At 42.0% G+C, this 24,947-nt stretch overlaps 1 protein-coding gene across 1 annotated transcript in view; it reads right to left on the bottom strand.

The window, feature by feature from the left end:
• The window catches only part of xpo7 (exportin 7), a 191,711-nt gene that overhangs the window by 51,310 nt on the left and 115,454 nt on the right, over positions 1-24,947 (bottom strand). The window contains exons 11-20 of the mRNA XM_073061943.1: positions 23,340-23,512; positions 22,955-23,148; positions 19,798-19,903; positions 17,427-17,562; positions 13,128-13,201; positions 10,780-10,860; positions 8,108-8,171; positions 7,777-7,885; positions 6,406-6,512; positions 5,190-5,278 (exon numbers count right to left, since the gene is read on the bottom strand). Coding sequence (XP_072918044.1) covers positions 5,190-5,278; positions 6,406-6,512; positions 7,777-7,885; positions 8,108-8,171; positions 10,780-10,860; positions 13,128-13,201; positions 17,427-17,562; positions 19,798-19,903; positions 22,955-23,148; positions 23,340-23,512 — 1,133 coding nt within the window. The remainder of the gene's footprint in view (positions 1-5,189; positions 5,279-6,405; positions 6,513-7,776; positions 7,886-8,107; positions 8,172-10,779; positions 10,861-13,127; positions 13,202-17,426; positions 17,563-19,797; positions 19,904-22,954; positions 23,149-23,339; positions 23,513-24,947) is intronic.

The following is a 24,947-nucleotide window of genomic DNA, read 5'->3' on the forward strand; positions in this document are numbered from 1 at the left end:
CAGCATTCCAGTGAGGATGACTACTACTCATGGGACAGTTATAGGTAATTCTCCACAGGGCAGTATCAGTGAAAATCATCACACCTCCACCTCTACAGTTCTCATAGTGCTATAGCTGAAGAGTACAGAGTTAAGCATCAATTTCAAGACACTTGGTAACATTATTTGCTAGCTCCACACCACCAGTTTTAGGAACAGTTATTACCTTTCAACCATCAGGCTCCTCAAACAGCGAGGACACTCAATTCTGAACTGATTCCACAAGCTATTGACTCACTTTCAAAGGCTCTGCAACTCATTATTATTGATTCACTTTGATTACTTCCATGAATTTGTCTTTTGCACATAGGTCAAATATGATGGCAGTATATAGCATTAATGGTAAGACTCTTGGAGGATCAGTGGGATCTCAGGGTACGAGTCCATAGGACACTCAAAGCTGCGACACAGGTTGACTCTGAGGTTAAGAAGGCAAACAGAGAATTGACCTTCATGAATTGTGGGACTGAGTTTGAGAGCCGAGAGGTAATGTTGTAGCTGTATAGGACCCTGGTTAGACCCCACTTGGGAGTACTGTGCTCAATTCTGGTTGCCACACTACAGGAAGAATGTGAAAACCATAGAAAGGGTGCAGAGGAGATTTACAAGGATGTTGCCTGGATTGGGGAGCATGCCTTATGAGAATAGGTTGAGTGAACTCAGAGGGGATAGTTTTAAGGTGCTTGAAAGTAGGTACAGAGGAGATGTCGGGGTAAGTTTTTTACGCAGAGAGTGGTGAGAGCGTGAAATGGGCTGCCAGCAGCAGTGGAGACGGAAACCATAGGGTCTTTTAAGAGATTCCTGGATGGATACATGGAGCTTAGAAAAATAGAGGGCTATGGGTAAGCCTAGGTAGTTATGAGGTAAGGACATGTTCAGCTCAGCTTTGTGGGCCGAAGGGCCTGTATTGTGCTGTAGGATTCCTACATTTCTATTTTTTTTTGACAGTGTTTATAATTTTTCATAAATTCTATTGTATTTCTTTATTTCCCTGCAACTGCCTGAAAGGAAAGGAATCTCAATGTAATATATGAAAACATACAGTACTGTGTAAAAGTTTTAAGTATGTACATATATATAGAGCCAAGGTGCCTAAGACTTTTGCACAGTAGTACATTTGTCAACGTGGAGTGGAGAGCGAGTTGTAAATCTGGTGGGAGCAAAGGAGAGCATGGAGCACTGTGGGACAGGTGACAGAGAAGAAGTGTTGGAGGTGGGGGTGGTGCGGGTGTAGACACATCTAACCGACACACCAAGGTCATTTGATTCTAAACAATTGGTTCATTGATCATTACAGAATGTCTCTCTGGTACTTCCTACCGAAACCTGCAACACCCTACTCATCACCGACTGCCAACTGGAGAAACACCCATTTATACCAACCCTCTACCTTCTATTGGTTAACCAATCCACTATCCATGCCAATGCACTTCCTCCGACTCCATTGCTAGAGGGATTGAATTCAAGAGCAGGGAGGTCATGCTGCAACTCTGCAGGGTATTGGTGAGGCCGCACCTGGAGTACCGTGTGCAGTTCTGGTTTCCATACTTGAGGAAGGATATACTGGCTTTGGAGGCAGTGCAGAGGAGGCTCACCAGGTTGATTCCAGAGATGAAGGGGTTAACCTATGAGGAGCAATTGAGTCGCCTGGGACTATACTCTCTGGAATTCAGAAGAATGAGAGGGGATCTTATATAAACATACAAAATTTTGAAAGGGATAGATAAGACAGAAGTAGGAAAATTGTTTCCATTGGTAGGTGAGACTAGAACTAAGGAACATTGCCTCAAGATTCAGGGGAGAAGATTTAGGATGCAGATGAGGAGAAACTGTTTCTCCCCAGAGAGTGGTGAATCTGTGGAATTCTCTGCCCAGGGAAGCAGATGAGGCTTCTTCATTAAATATATTTAAGATACAGTTAGATAGATTCTTACATAGGAGGGGAATTAAGAGTTATGGGGATAAGGCAGGTAGTTGGACAGATCAGCCATGATCTTATTGAACGGCAGGGCAGGCTTGATGGGCCGGATGGCCTACTCCTGCTTCTATTCCTTATGTTCTTCCCTCCCCCTTTCCCAACCATGATTCCCCTTTTCCTACCCCCTTCCCACTCTCAGCCCACAACAGAGACTCATATCAGAATTAGGTTTATCATCATTCACATATCATGAATTTTTTGTTTGCGGTAGCAGTACAGTACAATAAATAAAATTACTGCAGTACTGTGCAAAAGTTTTAAGCACCCTAGCTTGTATGCCTAAGACTTCTGCCTAAGTACAGTATACCATATTGTGGTATGGTGCCCCTCAGACAACTGATTACAACAGATTACCTGGCCAGATATAATGGGCAAAGTCCCCCCCCTCCACTGACATCTACAGGGAGTGCTGCCATAAGTGAGCAGCATAATTCATTAAGTGCCCCCATATTCCAGTCCTTGCTCTCTTCTCACTGCTGCCATTTTTCTTCCAGGAGCATTAGGATAATCTGATAGAGGTATATAAAAACATTAGGGCCATAGACTTCTCCCCCCCCAAAAAAAAGTCTAGAACTAGATGGCTCAGACTTGAGGAGAGAAGGGAAAATTTAAAGGGAATTCGAGAGGCATCCATAAGCAAGATGGTGGGTATATGGAATGAGCTGCCAGACAAATTGGAAGAGGTGAAAACAATTACAACTTTTATTTTTTTAAGGTTAGGAAAGGTTTAATGGGATATTGATCAAATGTGGTAACTAGGACTAGCTCAGTAGGGATAGGTAGGGCAGAATAGCCCATTTCTGTGCTGAAAATCTCCATGAAATTTGACTCGTATCAGGGAGATTCTGTGTTAAGTACCTTATATTAATTCTACATGGACTGAAATCCTTGACAGAAGTGTTCAAGGTTCGAAGTAAATTTACTATCAAAGTACATATATGTCACCATATACAATACCAAGATTTTCTTCCAGGCCTTCACAGCAGAACAGAGAAATATAACAGAATCAATAAAATCAATTGCAGATGAGATAGGCTGCTAAAAACAGGCTTAAGATAACAGCAAAAAATAGTCAGATACACACATTAAACCCTTCCATTTTGATTCCTTCCACTTTGAGGATTTCACAGGGCAGTTTTGCATTACGTTTGCTTTCAAAGCACAAGCACAGTCTGAGTACACAGCTGAAGTAATACTGAACTGAGGTTCCTGAGGGGAGACTGCCTCAGTCCAGAATGGGACTTCGAATCACACAAATTTAGGATACGTCCACACTAGACCGGATAAATCCTGACGAAGGGTCTTGGCCCGAAACGTCAACATCGCTTCTCCCTATAGATGCTGCCTAGCCTGCTGTGTTCTACCAGCATTTTGTGTGTGTTGTTGTTTGAATTTCCAGCATCTGTAGATTTCGTGTTTGCTCTTTAAATCTGTAACCGAAGCTTTTTCTCTTCGTTTTGACCCTCCGTCCACACTGAAACGGCGTTTTCCTCCCCCAAAAACGAAGCTTTTCTAAAACGCTCTCCAGAGTGTTTAAATCTGAAAATGCTGATTGGCCGGTGTAGTGTGTACAGGGTAACTGAAGCTTTTTAAAGACGTGGCCATGACGTGCCGGAATAGATGGTAGCAGCAGTGCAGCATTTCATAGTTTTCTGGAATGCAACTTCCAACACCACAACAACAATGGCAGACGGCTTCAGGAGACTATCCCTCAGCAGAATGTTACTGCAGCTTTGTAGTATGACAGAGTATTTCAACCCCACACACAACCTAACAATTTCAGAAGACGGCAACGAGACTGAAACCAGAAGAGTTAGAAATGTACTCACCAAATACTTTGACCCATAACTTACTGAATAAATAAGTATACTCACTTCACCCTATTTTCTGTCCTTGCTTGTATGAAGGTGGTTTACCTATTTATGCAAGTACTTCTCTGACAATAGATGTGTTACAGCCTAATGTAACATTGTATGGAAATACAACACTGATGCAAACATGTTTTATACATTGAACAAGGTGCTTTATTAATGTATTGCTGTGTAAACATTCAATAGATGCAATTATCACTACTTCCAAAATGTCATTTTTAAGTAACATACGTGAAAATGTTAAAGCCAAAAAAGGAAAATTATAAGTTTCACTTTTACTCAGGTAAAAATAAAAGCACTTTTGCCCATTAACTTGTTTTATTGCACATGTTAAATACAGCAAAATAACATAGAAAGACATGCAAAAGTAAAGGCAAACAAATGCGGTAACAGCAAATTTCACTTTTGCCCAGTAACAAGCATTATTGCATTTAGTTGTAGCTGTCGTCCCTTTCATCGGTGAAGAGACTATGGCTGTAGGAAATGTTTCCAATACTGTCCATGAATTCCCTGTCAGTTGCCTCCATACGCTCCAGTATTTGTTTTTTGTTTTAAGTCCTCCTGTGCGAGAGCCAACAGCTGTCCGTCGTTTGGCAATTTCCTTTTAAGTTTTTCTAGTCTGTAACTGGACAAACGTGCTCCAAGTCTTTCACGGCGAGATTCGACACCAAACATGTCACTTGTTTTCTGTAGATGTGTCCTGCACATGCCCAGTAGGAGGAGATGCGCCCAAATATCCGTTTTAATGTGGACGGAGGTAGTTTCAAAAACGCCTGGTGTGGACACCTATCATTTTTACACGAAATCAGTGTTTTAAAAATTATCCGGTCTAGTGTGGACGTAGCCTCAGTAATGAAGTAAATCTGAAACTACTTTGTTCTGGTACTAAGAACAATGTCATGTCAATGAATTGATTAAAGTGGTCAGAACTGAATGTACTCTTTCTGTGGTTGATGCGTCAGTTGTTTTTATTGAAGCCCAAACCTGAGTTTTGAAGTCCTCACTAAACCATTTGACTAATTACATATACAGAATTTTCACAATTTGTTTTGCAGTAAAGGTATCTGCAATAGTCCATACCCCAAAGACTCAAATGAAATAATAGATAGAATATATCTACTGTTTTTTCATCTTAGCCCAGGGACACTGACATGGCCCGACAAAGAACCTGACCCCAAACCTGACTTGATCAAACTAACAGATCTGCATAACCGCGAGTTTGAAAATTCACCCCCCATTTCCAAATCAATGATCAATTCCAATTCTGTTTCTGATCCCTGGCCAAATGTTAAAAAGGATACATCCAGTCGAAGAACATCATAAAGCTGGTCTTTGCATTGAAGGCAAAAGCAATTCCCCTTAGATCTCTCACTAGACCAACCAAAGTTCTCTATGAGCAAGCAAACAGTACAATTAAAAAGTGGGTTTGTTATATACTAGTACATCACGCTGATTTACGCAATTATTCTATTGGTTCCTTAAGATTGTCATAGCTTGGGGGGGAGGGGGGGTTGCAGCGGTGGGGATAAACTCCCACCATTCTATTCAATACTCCCAGTGGCATGCATCTAAAACAGCCTCTAACAACCAAGTCCAGGTCCTGGCCTTCATGTGTGGCTTAGCTACTAAGCTCAGCAGAACTGTTTCCACTGATAGGGAAAGGGGCAAAGGCAGGTTACTGGCATCTTAAAACCAGCTGCTTCAGGCAGATAGGGTTTGTCAGCCGTGGTTAGCAGCTCATCTAGGAGAAGGAAAACTCAAACCCATCTGCTATGTTGGGGCTACACCCATTCACGGGGAAAGCTTTAGGAGTAAATCCTGAGGAAAAATGTGGAACTGGAGTCCTTAAGGCAGTACTACTTCATTCAATGATGATTGGCATTTCCTGTACCTAACTGTATTGGTCTCTGGCATTCCTTTGGATTAATCAGCTGCATGGAGAGGGGCAGCCCGTTACATGGGCAACAGCTTGCTCTCCATATCATATTGCTGCAGCTTATGTACTGGCTGGCATAGTATATGGACAGATAGGATGCAATATTCATGGTCAAACCTGACAAAAGGAAGGCATCAAATTATTCAGTTACAATGTATTTGAAATAAAAAGGAAGCAATAGTGACCGTGAAATGAACAGGTTGGTGTAAAGACCCATTAAGTTCACAAATTGTTTCAGAAAAATTACTCAATAGTTATGTGCAACTGCAGACCCACACAATGAGTAACATCCTCTGAAGTACCCGAGTAAATTACTGGTCGCTGTTGAGTTTGAGAGGGGAGAGGGACTAGGGACAGGCAAAGTATGAATTACAAAATAGAAAAGCTGGTAGAGGATAGAGAAGGGTATGTCAGTTCCTTTCACCCTGAAAAGATACCTGCACAAATATCACCTAAGTGTGGACTGTACTACAGAGCCAGGCTACTCTTTATGTGTAATACTGTGTCTGCAACAGTGTTTGCTTCAAACACCAAGGGGCTAATGCAGCAACTGGATAAAATGCCCCCAGTCTCTACTGTACCTTTGCATCTTGTTCATTAAATGTGGTGGAGTTAAACATTTGTGCCACTGTTTCAAACGCTGCAGTTAAGGGAAGCATGAACTGCTCAAACTGATCTTCGTCCTCACCTATGGAAAACAACACACAACGCAAGAGTTAGTTACAAATCTGCATTTGAAACAAATGTTCTCTATAGTCACACAAAGCTGCTAACATCCTGCCAGGTGCTCAATGGTGAAGTTCTCAACTACCCATTCTATCAGCAGAGATCACGAACCAATTTTCAGACGTCAGTCAGGCCCTGTGTTCAATGTGTACATTAGTTCATGTTCATATCTGCAAGGGACTCTGGCAGATATTTCCTCCTCCAACCCAAAGATGCTGAGACCTATTGTAGATTCCTGCTATCCCTCAGTCAAGATTGGACTACTCAGCAAAATCTGGAAACATTACAATAATCATCATGAAAGGCTTGAATGGGTTATTTTTATGCATTGAGCATTGTCATGATGGAACAGTATTTTCTACAACTCGTGTTCTCACATCCTTCTTGTAGTGTGGTGAGAGGAACTGTATACCACACAGTCCAATTACAGAACAGCTGTACAGGATGCTCCCACATGTAAATCCCTTCTCTCTTTCTCCACTCCCCGTTTGGGCTCCCTTCTCATCCCTTCTCCTCACCTGCCTCTCCACCTTCCCTTCCTCCCATGGTCCACTGTCCTCTCCTATCAGATTCCTTTTTCTTCAGCCTTTTACCTTTTCCATCAATCACCTCCCAGCTTCTCATTTCATTACCCCTCCCTCCCCAAGCCAACTTCCCCCTCACCTGGCCTCACCTACCACCTGCCAGCTTGTACTCCTCCCGCTCACCCCAACCTTCTTATTCTGGCTTCTCCATTCCCATCCTGAAGACAGGTCTCAGCCCAAACTTTCAGTTTATTACTCTCCATTGATGTTGCCTGGCCTGCTGAGTTCTTCAAACATTTTGTGTGCATTGCCCAAGGTTGTTTGTGTTTTATCTATCTGCCCATGTAAATCTGACTTCAAAATCCAACATCCTTTGAGCCTTAAAAACCTGCTGGAACCTTGTTTGACTCTGCCTCTCCCCGAACAAATAGTAAAATTCTACAGCCTATGGAGGAAGTCACATTTGAAGAGTGCTGCAGGAATGCAAACAGCAACAGTGCAAATCAAACTGCATCTCTAGACAGGTTATGGATCACCACCAAATGTTACGACATATGGAGAACACAACTTAAGATTACTCATGAGAACACATTGTATTACCTGTAAATATTCAATAGCCTGGAAGTACAGTGTACATGTTCGAATGTACAGACTGACATTACAGCTAAATCATTGCTTTGCTGTTTGATGCCTTCTACATACCTAGATCAACCATCAGCAATCGTCCAAGGGCAGTGTAAAAGGTAGTCCGACATCGCATGTCACTCAAGTTTGACTGATTATTGATGCCCAGGAAGGAGAAGTGCTCGCTCTATCAATTTGAGGTGCAACAGAAGATCATTACTCACACATTCTGGGAATCAATGGCACACAATACAACACAAAAGAAGATAGCCTGACATGATTCCAGTTTGAAATCACCTGCCATGACACCAATGTCATTAACCATGAATACATTCAACTAAACATGTTTCCAGATGAATGAAGGCCAAGCAGAAGTGGTGAGAACAAATGAAAAATATGAAGTACTTACCGTGTGATTGTTCAGCATGAATTGAACAGCGGTGAGCTTTACTAGCTTCCTCACACTGCTATAAGTAAATACAGAGTCAAGGATATAAACTACTCACAGCATTGTTCAAAATTTTGACTACAGTGGAAGGGGACCAAGCACAGGAGAAAATGGACAAAGTAACCACAGGTTGCCATACAAAACCTTTAAATTAGGTAACAGGGAGGCATTTAATGCTGTATTATAGTGGATCCAGCTATAATGATGAGCAAATCAAACATAAATATTAAAACAGAGTGCAGGCTATTCAGCCCATGTTGTTGTGCTGCCCTTCTAATCTACTCCAAGATCAATCTAACCCTTCCATCCCACATATCCCTCCATTTCTCCATCATCTATGTGTATGTCTAAGAGTTTCCTTAATGTATTTGACTCTCTACCACCACCCTTGGCAGTGCATTCCATGCAGCCACCAGACTATGTTTAAAAAAAAACTACCTCTGACATCCTCCCTTACTTTCCTCCAATCACCTTTAAACTATGTCCCCTCGTATAAGCCATTTCCACCTGGGGTAAAAGCCTTTGACCATCCATTTGATCTGTGCTTCTATCACCTGTACATCTCTACCAAGTCACTTCCCGTGCTCCTTCGCTCCAGTGGCTAGCTTCCCACAATAGAGATGGTATGGAGCCCAAAGCCAGTCACCGCCTCACACTCACTGGCCTTAGCTCATCAGACATGAGACTATAAAGCAGCACAAACATCACTTAGAATTCCCTCAGTTTAAACCAACAAACAGGTAAGTGGTACAACTGTATATTTTATATTTCACATCAGTAGCTCCTTAGGAGCTTTGCTTACAGTTTAAAAGCTATTTTAAAATCAATATAAATCACAAGGACTATTAAAAATCAAAGCAGATTGTGCTAGAAATGCTCAACAGGTCACACAGTGTCTAGAGTTAATCTTTCAGCTCAATGACCTTTCAACAAAAGATCATCAATCTAAAATGTGCCACACCTGCCCCTGCCCTTACACTCCCTCCCTCACTACCATTCACAACTCCCGAACAGTCCTTCTACGTGAGGCGACCCTTCACCTGCAAGGCTGTTGGGGTCATCTACTGTATCCAGTGCTCCTGGTGTGGCCTTCTGTATATTGTTGAGACCTGACATAGATAAAGAAACCACTTCGCTGAACACCTACACTCCATCTGGCAGAAAAACCTGGATCTTTCAGTGGCCACTCATTTCTATTCTACTTCAGACATGCTATTCCCTGATCTCTACTGCCACAATGAGGCCACACTCATGTTGGAGGAGCAACACCTTATATTCCATCTGGGTAGCCTCCAACCTGATGGCATGAATATCAATTTCTTGAACTTATCTTGCCCTTTATCTCTTTCACCAATCAACTTCCCAGCTCTTTAGTTCACCCTTTACCTCCATCTTGGCTTCACCCATCACCTTGTACTTTTTCCACCCCTCCCTCTACCTTCTTACACTGAACTCATCTTTTTTCCAGTACTGATGAAGGGTCTCAGCCCAAAACGTCAACTGTTTACTCTTTTCCATAAATGCTGCCTGGCATGCTGAGTTCCTCCAGCATTTTGTGTGTGTGTGTGTGTGTGTGTTGCTTGGAGTTCCAGCATCTGCAGATTTTCTTGTGTTTGTGAACCTAAAATATTCACTCTATTTTTCTCTCTCGCCACAGATTCAGCATTTTCTGTCTTTACTTCAGACTTTCACTGACTAGGTTTTTTTCCCTCTTGACATCTGTAACAAGTTAATGCTTGATTTTGCTCAGCCTGTTAAAAATAACTTTCAACTGGCAGGAAAACAAGAAACTGGAAATAAGAAATAAACACAGAAAACAGTGACCAGACCAGGCAGCATCAGTGAAGGGGGAAACTGATTAAAATCCACACTTTCGTCTGCTTCAGCATTAGAATCAAGTTTAACATCAATATATCATGAAATATGTTGTCTCATCCATTGGGGGCATTCTGAATTCTGAGCAGATACAGCAGTTTGACTTTTTAACTGGTTTCTAAATTCACATGACACTGACAAGGTGGTTCTGGGCAACTTTACACTTGATCAGAAATGGGAACTGTGTCAATTCATCTATCACCACTAATTAATGGCCAATACGAGAACCAGATTCAATTATCACTGACAATATGACATGATGTTTGCCGTTTCACGGTAGCGGTATGGCACAAAAATCTATAAATTCCAAAAATAAATATATAGTGCATATATATTTATGGGCCATTCAGAAATCCAAGAAGCTATTCCTAAATCTGAGCATGGGTCTTCTGGCTCCTATATGTACACTGCGGCAAATCAGAGATAAGTGATTTTTAAAATAGCAAGTACTCCATTGGTCTATTTTATTTGATGCTAATGATTTTCCTTGGAGTTACATTTGGTCATTAAGTCCCTTATTACCAGTGCTAAACACCAACTACTTGTCTTTCCTCTAATTACTCTTAGCTTCCAGTTGTCACTTTCCTGAAGAAAAGATTTATAAATTACATTGTGGCCTGCCCTGGACTTCCATCCTTTCTGAACTTTAGACCAAGTGAGGTTGCACCAAGATAACTTCCCGAATTGTGGTATGGGCATCATGACTTTCTTTAGAAACATCTGTTCCTGTAGTTTGGAAGACTTTGATCAAAGGATATCCAATGGAGAGATCGTTCAGGAGCTGTAGTGTCTTTGAGGTGATTGGCTCACATCTTCCCCAGTATTTAAGGTTGGTGATTCTGTTTGGCAATCAACAAATAGATAGTTAACAAAAGTAAATTTTAGAATCATATTAAGTAATTAGAGAAAGAAACATACACTGAGCACCAAAGAAGTTAACACGTTTATTTAATATTCTGATGCAGATTTTAGATTTGGATTGCAACAGAGCTCTTATGATAACATGAGGTTGTTGCTTGGCGTGCTTAAACAGAGCACTTAAGCAAAGTTCAATATTGGAAGAACTGAGCTGAACCCTTCCCAAGCAGGTTGCTACAGTTCTTCTCACGTGAGCAATATATATTTTTAGTACAAATCATTTAGTCCTATTCTGTGATGGAAGTGAGGTTCAGTGCTATTTTTCATTAGGCACTATTAACTTTTCCCAAACATTAGTGAGAAAACATTTTGAAGTAAAACAAATAAGACCATCCTTAGCCCCAGATCCTGGTTTAAAAGTGAAGGCAGCTGCCTGCTAACGAGCTCACCAGCCTAAGCTGGAAATTGGTAATGTTAAGAAATACCTAATTACCATTTCATGGTACCTTATTTTTATTCTATAAAGTAACATAAAGGATGTAATATTATTCTAAGGAAGGTTAACCACACAATGCAAAGCTATAATGGAGTGCAAGTTCACCTGGTGTTCAAAAACAGACTAATTGCACTCAATTCCCGTTGATTCCAAACAAGCCCACCAGCTCAAAATCATTCCACAAATTCTGAATGCAGCACCCCCTTTCAGACTTGTACCTTCAATTATGATGGCGCTGGATCCTAAATTTGGCTACAGGATTTAGTCATTTAGGTAACAGAATTAAGAACAGCCACCGCCCAAATCTTCAGAAAATATTTTTGAAAATTAATATTAATAATGAATGACAAACCAGATTCCAAACAGAAAGGTATTTTCCTATTCAACAAACTCACTTGTAAGGCCAGTGATGTTGTGGGGGTGGAACTGGACTCTGACGGTGGTGTCTGAAAAGAGGATGCTGTCCAAGTTGCATGCCATCTTGGACAATGACTCCCATCCACTCCATAATGTACTGGTTAGGCACAGGAGTACATTCAGCCAGAGACTCATTCCACCGAGATGTAACACTGAGCGTCATAGGAAGTCATTCGTGCCTGTGGCCATCAAACTTTACAACTCCTCCCTCTGAGTGTCAGACACCCTGAGCCAATAGGCTGGTCCTGGACTTATTTACACTTGGCATAATTAACTTATTATTATTTAATTATTTATGGTTTTATATTGCTATATTTCTTCACTATTCTTGGTGCGGCTGTAATGAAACCCAATTTCCCTCGGGATCAATAAAGTATGTCTGTCTGTCTGTATTCGTTAGAGCAATTCATCAAGTTTTACATGAAACGCTGGGGGATCTCAGCAAGTCAGACAGCATCCAACAGTCAACATTTCAGGCCGAGACCCTTCATTGGGACTGGAAAGGAAGGGGACAGAAGCTGTAATAAGATGGGAAGAGGGGAAGGAGTACAAATTGGCAGGTGATAGGTGAGACCAGGTCAGGGGGAAAGTGGGTGACTGGGGGGAAGGGGAAGTGAGAAGCTGGGAAGAGATAAATGGAAGAGGTAAAGGGTTGAAGAACATGGAATCTGATAGGAGAGGACAGTGGACTATGAGAGAAAGGGAAGGAGGAGGGTACTAGAGAAAGTGGTGGGCAGGTGAGGAGAAGGGGTAAAAAGGATCAAGAATGGAGAATGGAATAGAAGAAGAGACTTGCTGAGCTCCTCTAGCATTTTCTGTGCGATGTTCTGGATTCTCCAGAATCTCTTGTGTTTATCAAGGTTTAATTGGCCTCGAGAACTCAGAATCACACAGCATCTTTAGCTGATGGGTCTATGAAAGGCCACAACCAACTCACGTTCTGTAAATATAGTACATACAGGCCAATTCAGAGAATGCCAAAATATCTGAGCTCAAAAGGGAAAAATAACATTTAAAATGGCAAAACTAAATATCTGAAGCAACACACACAAAATTCTAGAGAAACTCGGCAGGTCAGGCAGCATTTATGGAGAGGAATAACAGTTGATGTTTCAGGCCAAGACCCTTTTACAGGACTGGAAAAGAAAGGGGAAGATGTCAGAATAACTAAGTGGAGGGAGGGAAAGGAGTACAAGCTGCCAAGCATCTGAATTCTGCTTTTGCTTAAGTGCTTAAATGATCTCTATGATGATGAAACCACCGTCCATCCCCTTATCCATGGCATGAACAACAGTTGTACAAATGTTATCAATTCCATTTTTCGTGCACACTCACATTTTTCCAATGAAAACACTCAAGACCATTGTCTCGTCGTTCAGTCCCAGGACCTCAGACAGCCTGCGATACAACTGCCATAGAAAGAAGGGAGAGTCATTAGATGCTAGAAATATGAACCAGCGGGATATTGGCTAACATAGTACTGAGTGGAGAAACACTCGAGTCAAATTAAACACAGCTAAGTGCTGCAAATAGCAATGGGATGAATGATCAGTTAATTAGCTTTAGTGATATTAATTCAGGGGTAAATACTGGCCAGGATACTATGAGAAACCTTGCTTTCCTTCTCAGAGTGCTTAAGAATTTATTGCATTTACTTGAGCAGTCAGGACCCTGGTTTCATAATTTGTTATAAAGTGCTCCATTATAAGAACTTCCATATTCTAATTTTCAGACCAGTTAGACAACTTTCACAGTCTTTGAAATGAGACCTAGCCCTGTTATCTGGTTCAGAGGTGAGATGTTTGTGCTTGAGCCAAGTTGCTGGCTAAAGTGGAGTAATCTACTAAGGCTGTGCTTATGTGACAAGCCGCCTCAGCTGAAGGCTAAAACAAGCCACACTGGTCAGGAACATTCCACCTATTACGCAAAATAACAGACAAAATCACCATCATAAGGCGAAACAGAACATAGAAACCACAGCTCAGTTCAGGCCCTTCGGACCACAATGCTGTGCCAAACTTTTAACTACTCTAAGATCAATCTCACTCTTCTCCATAGCCCCCATTTTTCTACCATTCATGTGCCAATCCAAAAGCAGGGGGGCTGCCCACCTTGGCACTCCCCCAGTGTGGTAGGTTGGCTAAGTGGGCTACTTTTACGTTCTCCTGCCAGAATTGCTTGGATTCAGGCCAGTTGGACTCCGTTCTTCGATTTTTACCTCCTACTCCCACCACCCCCAGTTCCTACATGGAATAGTTATTTGATGTACAACATTAGCTGTGCATTCAATAATGGACACTGTGAATATACTTGCTACTGGTGCTGTAGCTGATTCCCATCAGCATAAGTGCACCACAAGGCTCTACTCACTTTAAGCTGAGGCTAAGCATTGCTCCAATGCCATATTGCTGATGACACCACTGTCGCTGGCTGAATCAAAGGTGGTGATGAATCAGCATATAGGAGCAAGACTGAAATTCTGGCTGAGCGGTGCCAGAACAATAACCAGGAAGATCAAGAAGCTGATTATCGACTTCAGGAGGAGGAAACCAGAGATTCATGAGCCAGTCCTCATCAGAGGATCAAAGGAGGAGAGCGTTGGCAACTTTAAATTCTTCGGTGTTATTGTTTCAGAGGACCTGTCCTGGGCCCAGCGCCAAAATGCAATTACAATGAAAACACGGCAGTGCCCCTACTTCCGTAAGAGTTTGCGAATATTCACCATGACATCTGAAACTTTGATACACTTCTATAGATGTGCAGTGGAAAATATAGTGGCCAGTTGCATCACAGCCTGGTATGGAAACACCAATGCCCTTGAATGGAAAATCCTGCAAAATACTGCATACGGCCCAGTCCATCATGGGTAAAGTACTCCCCACCATTGAGCAGATCTCCATGGAGTGTTGTCACAGGAAAGCAGCATCCATCAACAGGAACCCCCACCATACAGGTAATCCTCTCTTCTCACTGCTGCCATCAGGAAGGTGGTGCAGGAGCCTCAGGACTTACACCACCTGTTATTACCCCTCAACTATGAGGCCCTTGGACCAGAGGGATAACTTCACTTGCCCCATCAGTGAATTGCTCCCACAACCTTATGGACTCACTTTCAAATACTCTCAATATTTATTGCATACTTACTTATTATTTTTTCTTGTTTGCAGGGTTGTTCACCAAACCCGGAGGTTAGGTCGCAAATGTTTCGTCACTGTGACATCATCACTGTATAACTGAATGCTGTTTTTGCCGAGTGCTCGCATTTATACCCATCCGACGCATTGTTCTGATTGATTGGCTGCTGCACTGGCCCATATCTGATAACCAGGGAGTAGCCAACCCAAGCTACAAATCTTCTCTTTCAGTTTTTTCTTCTGCATTTGAACAGCTTGTTGTCTTTTGCACACTGATTATTTGTGCATTCTGTTGGGTGTGGTCTTTCATTGATTTATTGTGGTTCTTGGACTTACTGTATGCCCACAAGAAAACGAATCTCAGGGTCATATATGGTGACATATATGTACTTTGATATTAAATTTACTTTGTACTTTGGTTAAGAAACTAAATCAAACATTTAGGGAAATAGCCTTAAAGTAAGTTCCACTGAGGTTTCGCAGTTGAGTCCAGGTAATTCTAACCTGTAACACATAAGAGGGCTCTAGTCTCTGTCATATTGCTTAAAGGTCAATGATTCTCTTAAAAACATCAGAATTAAATTGCACTTCCTTCTTATTACTGTAATAAAGTAGCCACGGAGTGTAGGTTCATGGTCTTCTGCTGCTGTAGCCCATCCACTTCAGGGTTCAACATGCTACGTATTCGGAGACGCTCTTCTGCACACCACTATTGTAACCCGTAGTTATATGAATTACTGTCACCTGTCTGGGAGCTGTCTGACTTCTCTCATTAACAAGGCATTTTTACACATAAAACTGCCACTCACTGGATGTTAATTGTTTTTTTGCACCATTCTCTGTAAACTCTGAAGACTACTGTGCTTGAAAATTGCAGGATATGTGCTGTTTCTGAGATACTTAAACCACCCCATCTAGCACCATGAATCAATCCATGGTCAAAGTCACTTAGATCACATTTCTTCCCCATTCTGATGTTTGGTCTGAACAATAACTGAACCCCTTGATGATGTCTGCATGCTTTTATGCATGGAGTTGCTGCCACATGAGCTGATTAGATATTAGTATTAACAAGGTGTATAGGTATACCTATTAAAGTGGCCACTGAGTGCATATCACAATTGTATGCACTGTTGAACTGCTGCTAGTGTTTACAAGTGGATGTTAAAAAAATTAGTAGTAATCTGCAGAAAATCAGGAAGCTTTCTTGGTGCCCCAGTCAACATTGACCCCACAACCAAAGTCACTAGCAACAATGATAAATGGTCGCAAGCTACACGAGCTGTTTTGGAACCACACTAAGATCAAAGTGGCTGATGCATAAGGAACTGAACTCGGGAAGTTTTTCATTGGTCAGGCAATTTTGAGAATTAATGTACTTTTGAAAAGTAATTAATGCATGATCTATATCCAAGGTTTTTTGGAAAAGTATGAAATGATACATTTTGAAGGTAAATGATACAGTTGAAGGTACAGTACAAGGTTAATGGCAGGATTCTTAGCAGTGTGAAGGAACATAGGGATTTTGAGGTCCATGTCCATAGATTCCTCAAAGTTGCTGCACATGTTGATAGGGTTGTTAAAAAAAAGTGTATGGTGTGTTGATCTGCAACTGAATTCAAGAGCTGTGAGGTTTAGTGGCAGCTCTATAAAGCTGTAAGACTACACTTGCACCTCAGTTCTGGTCATGTGGGAGCTTCAGAGAGGCTGCAGAGGAGATGTACCAGGATGCTGCCTGGATTAGAGAGCATGTCTTATGAGGATAGGTTAAATGAACAAAAGAGGATGAGAAGTGGCTTCATAAGTGGTGTACAAGATGATAGAGGCATAGATAGAGTGGATAGACCAGTTTCTTTTTCTGAAGGGGGCATAATTTTAAGATAATTAGAGGTAAGTATAGGGAGAACTTAAGAGCTAGGGTTTTTTTAAAAAAAAAGAGAGTGGTAGGTGCATGGAACACGCTGCCAGGGGTGATGGTACAGGCAGATACATTAGGAACATCGAAATGTTTTAAATAGGCACATGGATGAAGTGCAAGGGAAAGGTTAGATTGACCTTGAAGGTCGGCACAACATCACAGACCAAAGGACCAGTACTGAAATGTACTGTTCTGTTCAACAAACACTAAGTGCTGGAGGAACTCAGTAGGCCAGACAGCATTTATGTAAAATTGTTTTGGGCTGAGATGTCAACTGTATTCTTTTCCATAGATGCCGCCTGGCCTGCTGAGTTCCTCCAGCATTTTGAATGTCTGGCTTGGATTTCCAGCATCTGCAGATATTTTCTTCTTTGTACTTTTCTGTTACTTTCTTATACATATTGTTCAAAGGATGTAATATCGTTGGCAAAGGCAGCAATTATTGTAGTTTCTCAAACAGAAAGGCTTGTTAGATCATATCAAGGCTTTACCACACTTGCACTGTAGCTAGTGTCACTGCTGCCTCCTGTAAAAGGTATGAGGTGTAACAAAGAGAGACAATGTAATTTCAGTCTTGTTTACCTTAGAAGATTTTTGGACCTGATCTCCAATATAAATCTTCCGGAACTGTTCAAAGAAGCTGAGCATGGCCAATTCCAACTTTTCATTGCCAGCCTGGGCCAATCGAGAATCAGTCAAGTTCATCAGTTGCAGAACTCTAAAAGAACCATAACAATAACCATAAACAGAACTACACATCTCCAGTGCACACTGCCTTCAGCACCTGTGAGCTAGTGCAGGGCTTCCCAACCTATTTAATGCAATGGACTCCTACCATTAACCAAGGGGTCAGTTGACCTCAGTTTTGGAACCCTTGTTCTAGAGAGATGCACTGAAGAGCTCATTTATCAATCAATTAAGATGATTTTATTGCATTAAGCACTGAAACAATATTAAATAACCCAGAGGACTGGAAGAACAACCAAGACGTAGGTTTAAGCAAGCCTCAGCAGAGATAGAATTTACAAATAAGCCATGAACTGTCAATATCTAATTCTCCAAGTGCTTCTTAGGGAGAAACTTGCCAGTCTTCCTGACCTGGTCAGTAGGAGATACCTGACCTACAGCAATCTGAAATGGAGTAGCAAGCTATTCAGCCACATCATAACTGTTACCTTAACATAAAGAAACATTAAATTAGGCCAGATTAACTGGCATTGATTGAGTCACCAAATTTGCATGGGAGAAACTCGTTCCCAGTCCATCTTGCAAAGTCTGGGAAATGCTGCCTACAGTATGTAGGCTGTAAAACAGACTAATCAAGCAACAGGTTAGCTGTATTCACAAAACCAGACCTCAAACAGCTCCTCCACCACAAATGCACCAAGAAAGGTGACAAAGGACATCTGTGGGATGCTGGGCCGTCCCTGGTCGATGGGTCACGGGATCAGATCTCCATGTGAGCAGGAGACAGTCATGATGAAGGGTTTCAGCCCAAAATGTTGGTTGTTTATTCCTTTCCATAGATGCTAACTGATTTACTGACTTTCTCCAGTATTCTGAGTTTGTCACATAAATACTGTGTCCACAAAAAGCAGCAGGACATCCTACTCGGAGTTGTACACTTTCTACAAGGCATATCAGGAAAATGAAATTCTTTCCAGACTCTGGATAAGTGGAACTCCAACAGTCCAGCGCCCACTTCTGTGCCTACTACTTCTGTACGGCATCTTGGAGCCACTGTCAGAATAGCTTCTGCAAGTAATTGCAATGCATTTGTGTTGATGACATATACTGCAACCATCCTGCAGAGGTGGTGCAGAAACTGAATATTTAGGGTGATGAGCATGATAACACTGAAAGAATCACTTCACTGGAAAATACCAACCAATTAAGTTGGTAGCATAGCAAAGCAGCACAGTAGTGTAGCGGTTAGCATAACACCACTACAGCAAGAGTAACCTAAATTCTTTAAGGATTCCTTGCTGTCTGTATAGGGTGTGCACATTCTCCCCATGATGATGTGGGTTTTCTCTAGGTGCTCTAGTTTTCTCCCACAGTCCAAAGACGTAGAGGTAGGAGGGTTAATTTGATCACATGGGTGTCGTTGGGTGCCATGGTAACATAGACATTATCACAGCTTAAGGAGTTAAGAGTTTAGAGTTCCAATCTGACATCTTCTGTAAAGAGTCTGTACAACCTCCACTTGCAATGCATGGGTTTTCTCTAGGTCCTCCAGTTTCTTCTCACAGCCCAATATGTACCGGTTAATTGGTCATTGTAAATAGTCCCGTGATTAGGCTAGGGCTAAATTGGGGACTTCTGGGCAGCGTGGTTCGAAGGGCTAGAAGGCCTATACCACGCTATATCTCTAAAAAAAAAATAGAAATAACTGGGCAGTGTAAGCTCATTGGGCCAGATGAGCCTGTTACCACACTATATCTCTAAACGATATATAAACAATGCCATCAGTTGACACTTTACAACAAGCAATAAATGTTTTGGGATCTCCAGCAAACTAAGTACATTACATCACATGGTCAAAACTTCCAGATTTATGCAACAACAGGGCATAAATGAATGGTCTTTCCCATAATTAGAATCACCTTCCAAGGCTTAACTGGAGCTTGACGTGCAGCACCACTGTGCGCATAATCTCCACATTTATTTAGAGATACAGTATGGAATAGGACCTTCTGGCCCTTCATGCCATGCTGCCCAGCAAACCCCAAAAGCCCCAATCTTAAACCTCATCCAATCACGGGACAATTTACAATGACCAATTAACCTATCTGGTACATGTTTGGACTCCACGGGAAGGTCATACAAACTCCTTTTCGAGGACGCTGTGATTGAAGTCCGAACTCCGATCTCAAGCTGTAATAGTGGCTCTACTCTATCGTGGTGACCAAGCAGCCTAAGCGGTACACAAAATTGACAATGAAGAACTCACCTGCAAACCAGCTCCCCATCCATTGAATCCTGCTCATCCGTGCTAGCAAAGGAAACTCGCCCCCCAATCACTGCCCCAATGATGTACACCAGCCACGTCAATCGACCTGGAAGAGGATCAAGGTAGTAAGATTACAGCTGCAGCTAGTTCAAAATGCAGCAGGAAGAACCTTAACCAAAAAAAAAAAGAAAATCTGAGCACAAGAGGAGAGACTGTACTTGATTTGGTATTGGGGAAATAAACCTGGTCAGGTGTCAGATCTCTCAGCGGGAGAGCATTTTGGACATAGTGATCATAATTCTATCTCCGTTACAATAGCATTGGAAAGAGATAGGAACAGAGAAGTTAGAAAAGTGTTTAATTGGAGTAAGGGGAATTATGAGGTTATCAGGCAGGAAATTGGAAGCTTAAATTGGGAACAGATTTTCTCAGGGAAAAGTACGGAAGAAACATGGCAAATGCTCAGGGGATACTTGTGTGGAGTTCTGCATAGGTACATTCCAAAGAGACAGGGAAGTTATGATAGGGTACAGGAACTGTGGTGTACAAAGGCTGTAATAAATCTAGTCAAGAAGAAAAACTTACAAAAGGTTCAGAGAGTTAGGTAACGTTAGAGATCTAGAAGATTATAAGGCTAACAGGAAGGAGCTTAAAAAGGAAATTAGGAGAGCCAGAAGGGGCCATAAGAAGGCCTTGGCGGGCAGGATTAATGAAAACCCCAAGGCATTCTACAAGTATGTGAAGAACAAGAAGATAAGACGTGAAAGAATAAAACCTATCAAGTATGACAGTGGGAAAGTGTGTATGGAACCGGAGGAAAGAGCAGGGGTACTTAATGAATACTTTACTTCAGTATTCACTATGGAAAAGGATCTTGGTATTTGTAGTGATGACTTGCAGCAGACTGAAAAGCTTCAGCATGTAGATATTAAGAAAGAGGATGTGCTGGAGCTTTTGGAAAGCATCAAGTTGGATAAGTCGCCGGGACCGGATGAGATGTACCCCTGGCTACTGTGGGAGGCGAAAGAGGAGATTGCCAAGCTTCTGGCGAGGATCTTTGAATCATCAATGGGGATGGGAGAGGTTCCAAAGGATTGGAGGGTTGCGGATGTTGTTCCTTTATTCAAGAAAGGGAGTAGAGATAGCCCAGGAAATTATAGACCAGTGAGTCTTACTTCACTGGTTGGTAAGTTGATGAAGAAGATCTTGAGAGGCAGGATTTATGAACATTTGGAGAAGTATGATTAGGAATAGTCAGCATTGCTTTGTCAAGGGCAGGTTGTGCCTTACGAGCCTGATTGAATTTTTTTGAGGATGTGATTAAACACATTGATGAAGGAAGAACAGTAGATGTAGTGTATATGGATGTCAGCAAGGCATTTGATAAGGTACCCCATGTAAGGCTTATTGAGAAAATAAGGAGACATGGGATCCAAGGGGACATTGCTTGGTGGATCCAGAACTGGCTTGCCCACAGAAGGCAAAGAGTGGTTGAAGACGGGTCATATTCTGCATGGAGGTCAGTCACCAGTGGTGTGCCTCAGGGATCTGTTCTGGGACCCTTACTCTTCGTGATTTTTATAAATGACCTGGATGAGGAAGTGGAGGGATGGATTAGTAAGTTTGCTGATGACACAAAGGTTGGAGGTGTTGTGGATAGTGTGGAGGGCTGTCAGAAGTTACAGCAGGACATTGATAGGATGCAAAACTGGGCTGTGAAGTGGCAGATGGAGTTCAACCCAGATAAGTGTGAAGTGGTTCATTTTGGTAGGTCAAATATGATGGCAGAATATAGTATTAATGGTAAGACTCTTCGCAGTGAGGAGGATCAGTGGGATCTTGGGGTCCGAGTCCACAGGGTGCTCAAAGCAGCTACGCAGGTTGACGCTGTGGTTAAGGCGGCGTACAGTGTATTGGCCTTCATTAATCGTGGAATTGAATTTAGGAGCCGAGAGGTAATGTTGTAGCTATATAGGATCCTGTTCAGACCCCACTTGAAGTACTGTGCTCAGTTCTGGTCGCCTCACTACAGGAAGGATGTGGAAGCCACAGAAAGGGTGCAGAGGAGATTTCCAAGGATGTTGCCTGGATTGGGGAGCATGCCTTATGGAAACAGATTGAGTGAACTCGGCCTTTTCTCCTTGGAGCGACTGAGGATGAGAGGTGACCTGATAGAGGTGTATAAGATGATGAGAGGCATTGATCATGTGGATAGTCAGAGGCTTTTTCCCCAGGGCTGAAATGGTTGCCACAAGAGGATACAGGTTTAAGGAGCTGGGGAGTAGGTACAGAGGAGATATCAGGGGTAAGTTTTTTACTCAGAGAGTGGTGAGTACATGGAATGGTCTGCAGGCAACGGTGGTGAAGGCAGATACAATAAGGTCTTTTAAGAAGCTTTTAGATAGGTACATGAAGCTTAGTAAAATAGAGGGCTATCGGTAAGCCTAGTAATTTCTAAGGCAGGTACATGTTCAGCACAACTTCGGGGGCCGAAGGGCCTGTATTGTGCTGTAGGTTTTCTATGTTTCACATTTCACTGGCTTTGGCATCATTACACTGGTTGTCTATGTCCTTTAAGATCAATTTAAAATAATTCTTTGTTGTATACAAGGTCTAAATAATCTAGCTCCTCCATTTAGTTTGGAGTGTCCATCTACTTACATCCCTAATCATAATCTTAGATCCACCAATACTCGATTGCTTAGTGTTCCTATAGCCAAGCATATAAGAACAGGAGATGTGGGCTTTTGCTCTGGAATACTCCACTGACAGATTTGTCAGGATAGTACTGTGGAATTTTTCAAAACACTTCTCAAAAACCTACTTTAAAAAAAATTGGCCTGCTTATAGGATTACTTAATGCCTGTTGATATCGTTTACACTTATATAATTTTGGTATATTCAATTATATTTTATTCTATGTCTTTACTTACGGATTTTAATTTGGTCTTGTACTTTTATTATATTGATTTATGTAAAGAACTTTGAGCAGCATCTCAATGTACGAAAGGTGCTATATAAAGTTAATATTGTTCAGAACGGAGTGTACCCACATTTTGAATGTTAAGAGAAAACATTATCTAAAAACAAAGTGCATGTCCACCAGCCTAAAGATGAATCTAGAGCAGCGCACTATTACTTTCCACTTTTCCCTTACCTTCCTGTACAGCGACATCCATGGCGCCAGCATTTGCACTCTGCAGTAATTCCTGGTAGGTTTGAGCTGACTGATCAAAGAGCTGAACCAACAGAGCACAGGTCTTCTCGTATTCACAGCGGCCAATGGTTGAGAGCTGGTCCAGCTGCTGCTGGACAAGTCCAGTGTCATCTAGTGGGTCTTCCAACCCATCCCTATGGGCAAACCACAGTCACACAACACTCACACCAGGCCCTCACTTCCACAGTTATGCTTTCCCCCTCCAAACATTTAATTCCAAAACTACGTCAAGTACAAACACCATGTTGCCAATAAGTATTTTCTTTACATGTTTATTTGAGCTTTGCCAGGAACAGAGTAACTGGGTAAACACTGTGAACAATACCTTAGAATGATGTGAATGGATTCTAGCCTGGATGTGACGTAGGCTTTGGTGACCTCGGGTGTATACGTCTCCAACATGTGTGGCTCAGTGGCTTTGACGTATGGAACTGAGGCAGCCAGGCGTTGCCACAAACTCAACAGGTAGTGTACACTGTTTGGGGCAAACTCCCAGTGCTACACAAAAATAAAGAAATCACAAAGACTTAGACTCAGATTTATTTATCACGTGCGTCAAAACAGAAAGTGAAGTGTGCTGCTTGCATTAACAACCAACATGCCATGGTAGAATCGTGGTTAACTCGACACTATTACAGCTCAGTGATGAAATAGCATCGAGCCGTTATGAATTTGTACCTCTTCTTTTGGGGCAGGTGTGACCTGTACAAAAAAGGATGGGTTACACTTGAATCCTGGGGGACCAATATCCTGGCGGGAAGATTTAATAGAGCTATTAAGGAGGGTTTAAACTAATTTGGCAGGGGGATGGGAACCGGAATGATGGAGCGAAGGAGAGGGAAAACAGAAACAGATCTAAGGTAGTGAGCAGTAAGGATGTCAGGAAGGACAGGCAGGTGATGGAGCAAATTTGCAGCCATTAGGAAGAGTTGCAGTGCAATCAATGCAAAAAGTACCAAATATTGGACTTAAGGTGTTATACTTAAATGCATGCAGCATAAGGAATAAGGTGGATGATCTTGTTGTACAGTTACAGATTGGCAGGTATGATATTGTGGCCATCACTGAGACGTAGCTAAAGGATGCATGTCTCTGGGAGCTGAACGTCCAAGGATACACGGTGTATCGGAAGGATAGGCAGGTAGGTAGAGGGGATGGCATGGCTTTAATGGTAAGAAATGATATTAAATCATTAGAAAGAGTTGACATAGGATTGGAAGGTACAGAATCTTTATGGGTTGAGCTAAGAAATCGCAGGGGTAAAAGGACCCTGATGGCAGTTATCTACAGGCCTCCAAACAGCTGCAGTAATGTGGACTACAAATTACAACAGGAAATAGAAAAGGCTTGCCAGAAGGGCAGTGTTATGATAATTGTAGGGGATTTTAACATGCGAGTGGATTGGGAAAATCAGGTCAGCACTGGATCTCAAGAGAGAGAATTTGTAGAATGTCTACGAGATGGCTTTTTAGAACAGCTTGTTGTTGAGCCCACTAGGGAATCGGCTGTACTGGATTGGGTATTGTGTAATGAACCAGAGGTGATTAGAGAGATGGAAGTGAAGGAACCCTTAGGAGGCAGTGATCATAACATGATTGAGTTTACTGTGAAATTTGAGAAAGAGAAGCCGAAATCCAATGTGTCGGTATTTCAGTGGAGTAAAGGAAACTACAGTGGCATGAGACAGGAACTGGCCAAGGTTGACTGGAAAGGGACACTAGCGGGAAGGATGGCAGAGCAGCAGTGGTTGGAGTTTATGCGAGAAGTGAGGAAGGTGCAAGACAGATATATTCCAAAGAAGAAGAAATTTTCGAATGGAAAAAGGATGCAACCGTGGCTGACAAGCGAAGTCAAAGCCAAAATAAAAGCAGAGGGCATACAAGGAAGCAAAAATTAGTGGGAAGACAGAGGATTGGGAAGTTTTTAAAAGCTT

The sequence above is a fragment of the Hemitrygon akajei genome, chromosome 1 (genome assembly GCF_048418815.1).
Source record: "Hemitrygon akajei chromosome 1, sHemAka1.3, whole genome shotgun sequence".
Classification (NCBI taxonomy): Eukaryota; Metazoa; Chordata; class Chondrichthyes; order Myliobatiformes; family Dasyatidae; genus Hemitrygon; species Hemitrygon akajei.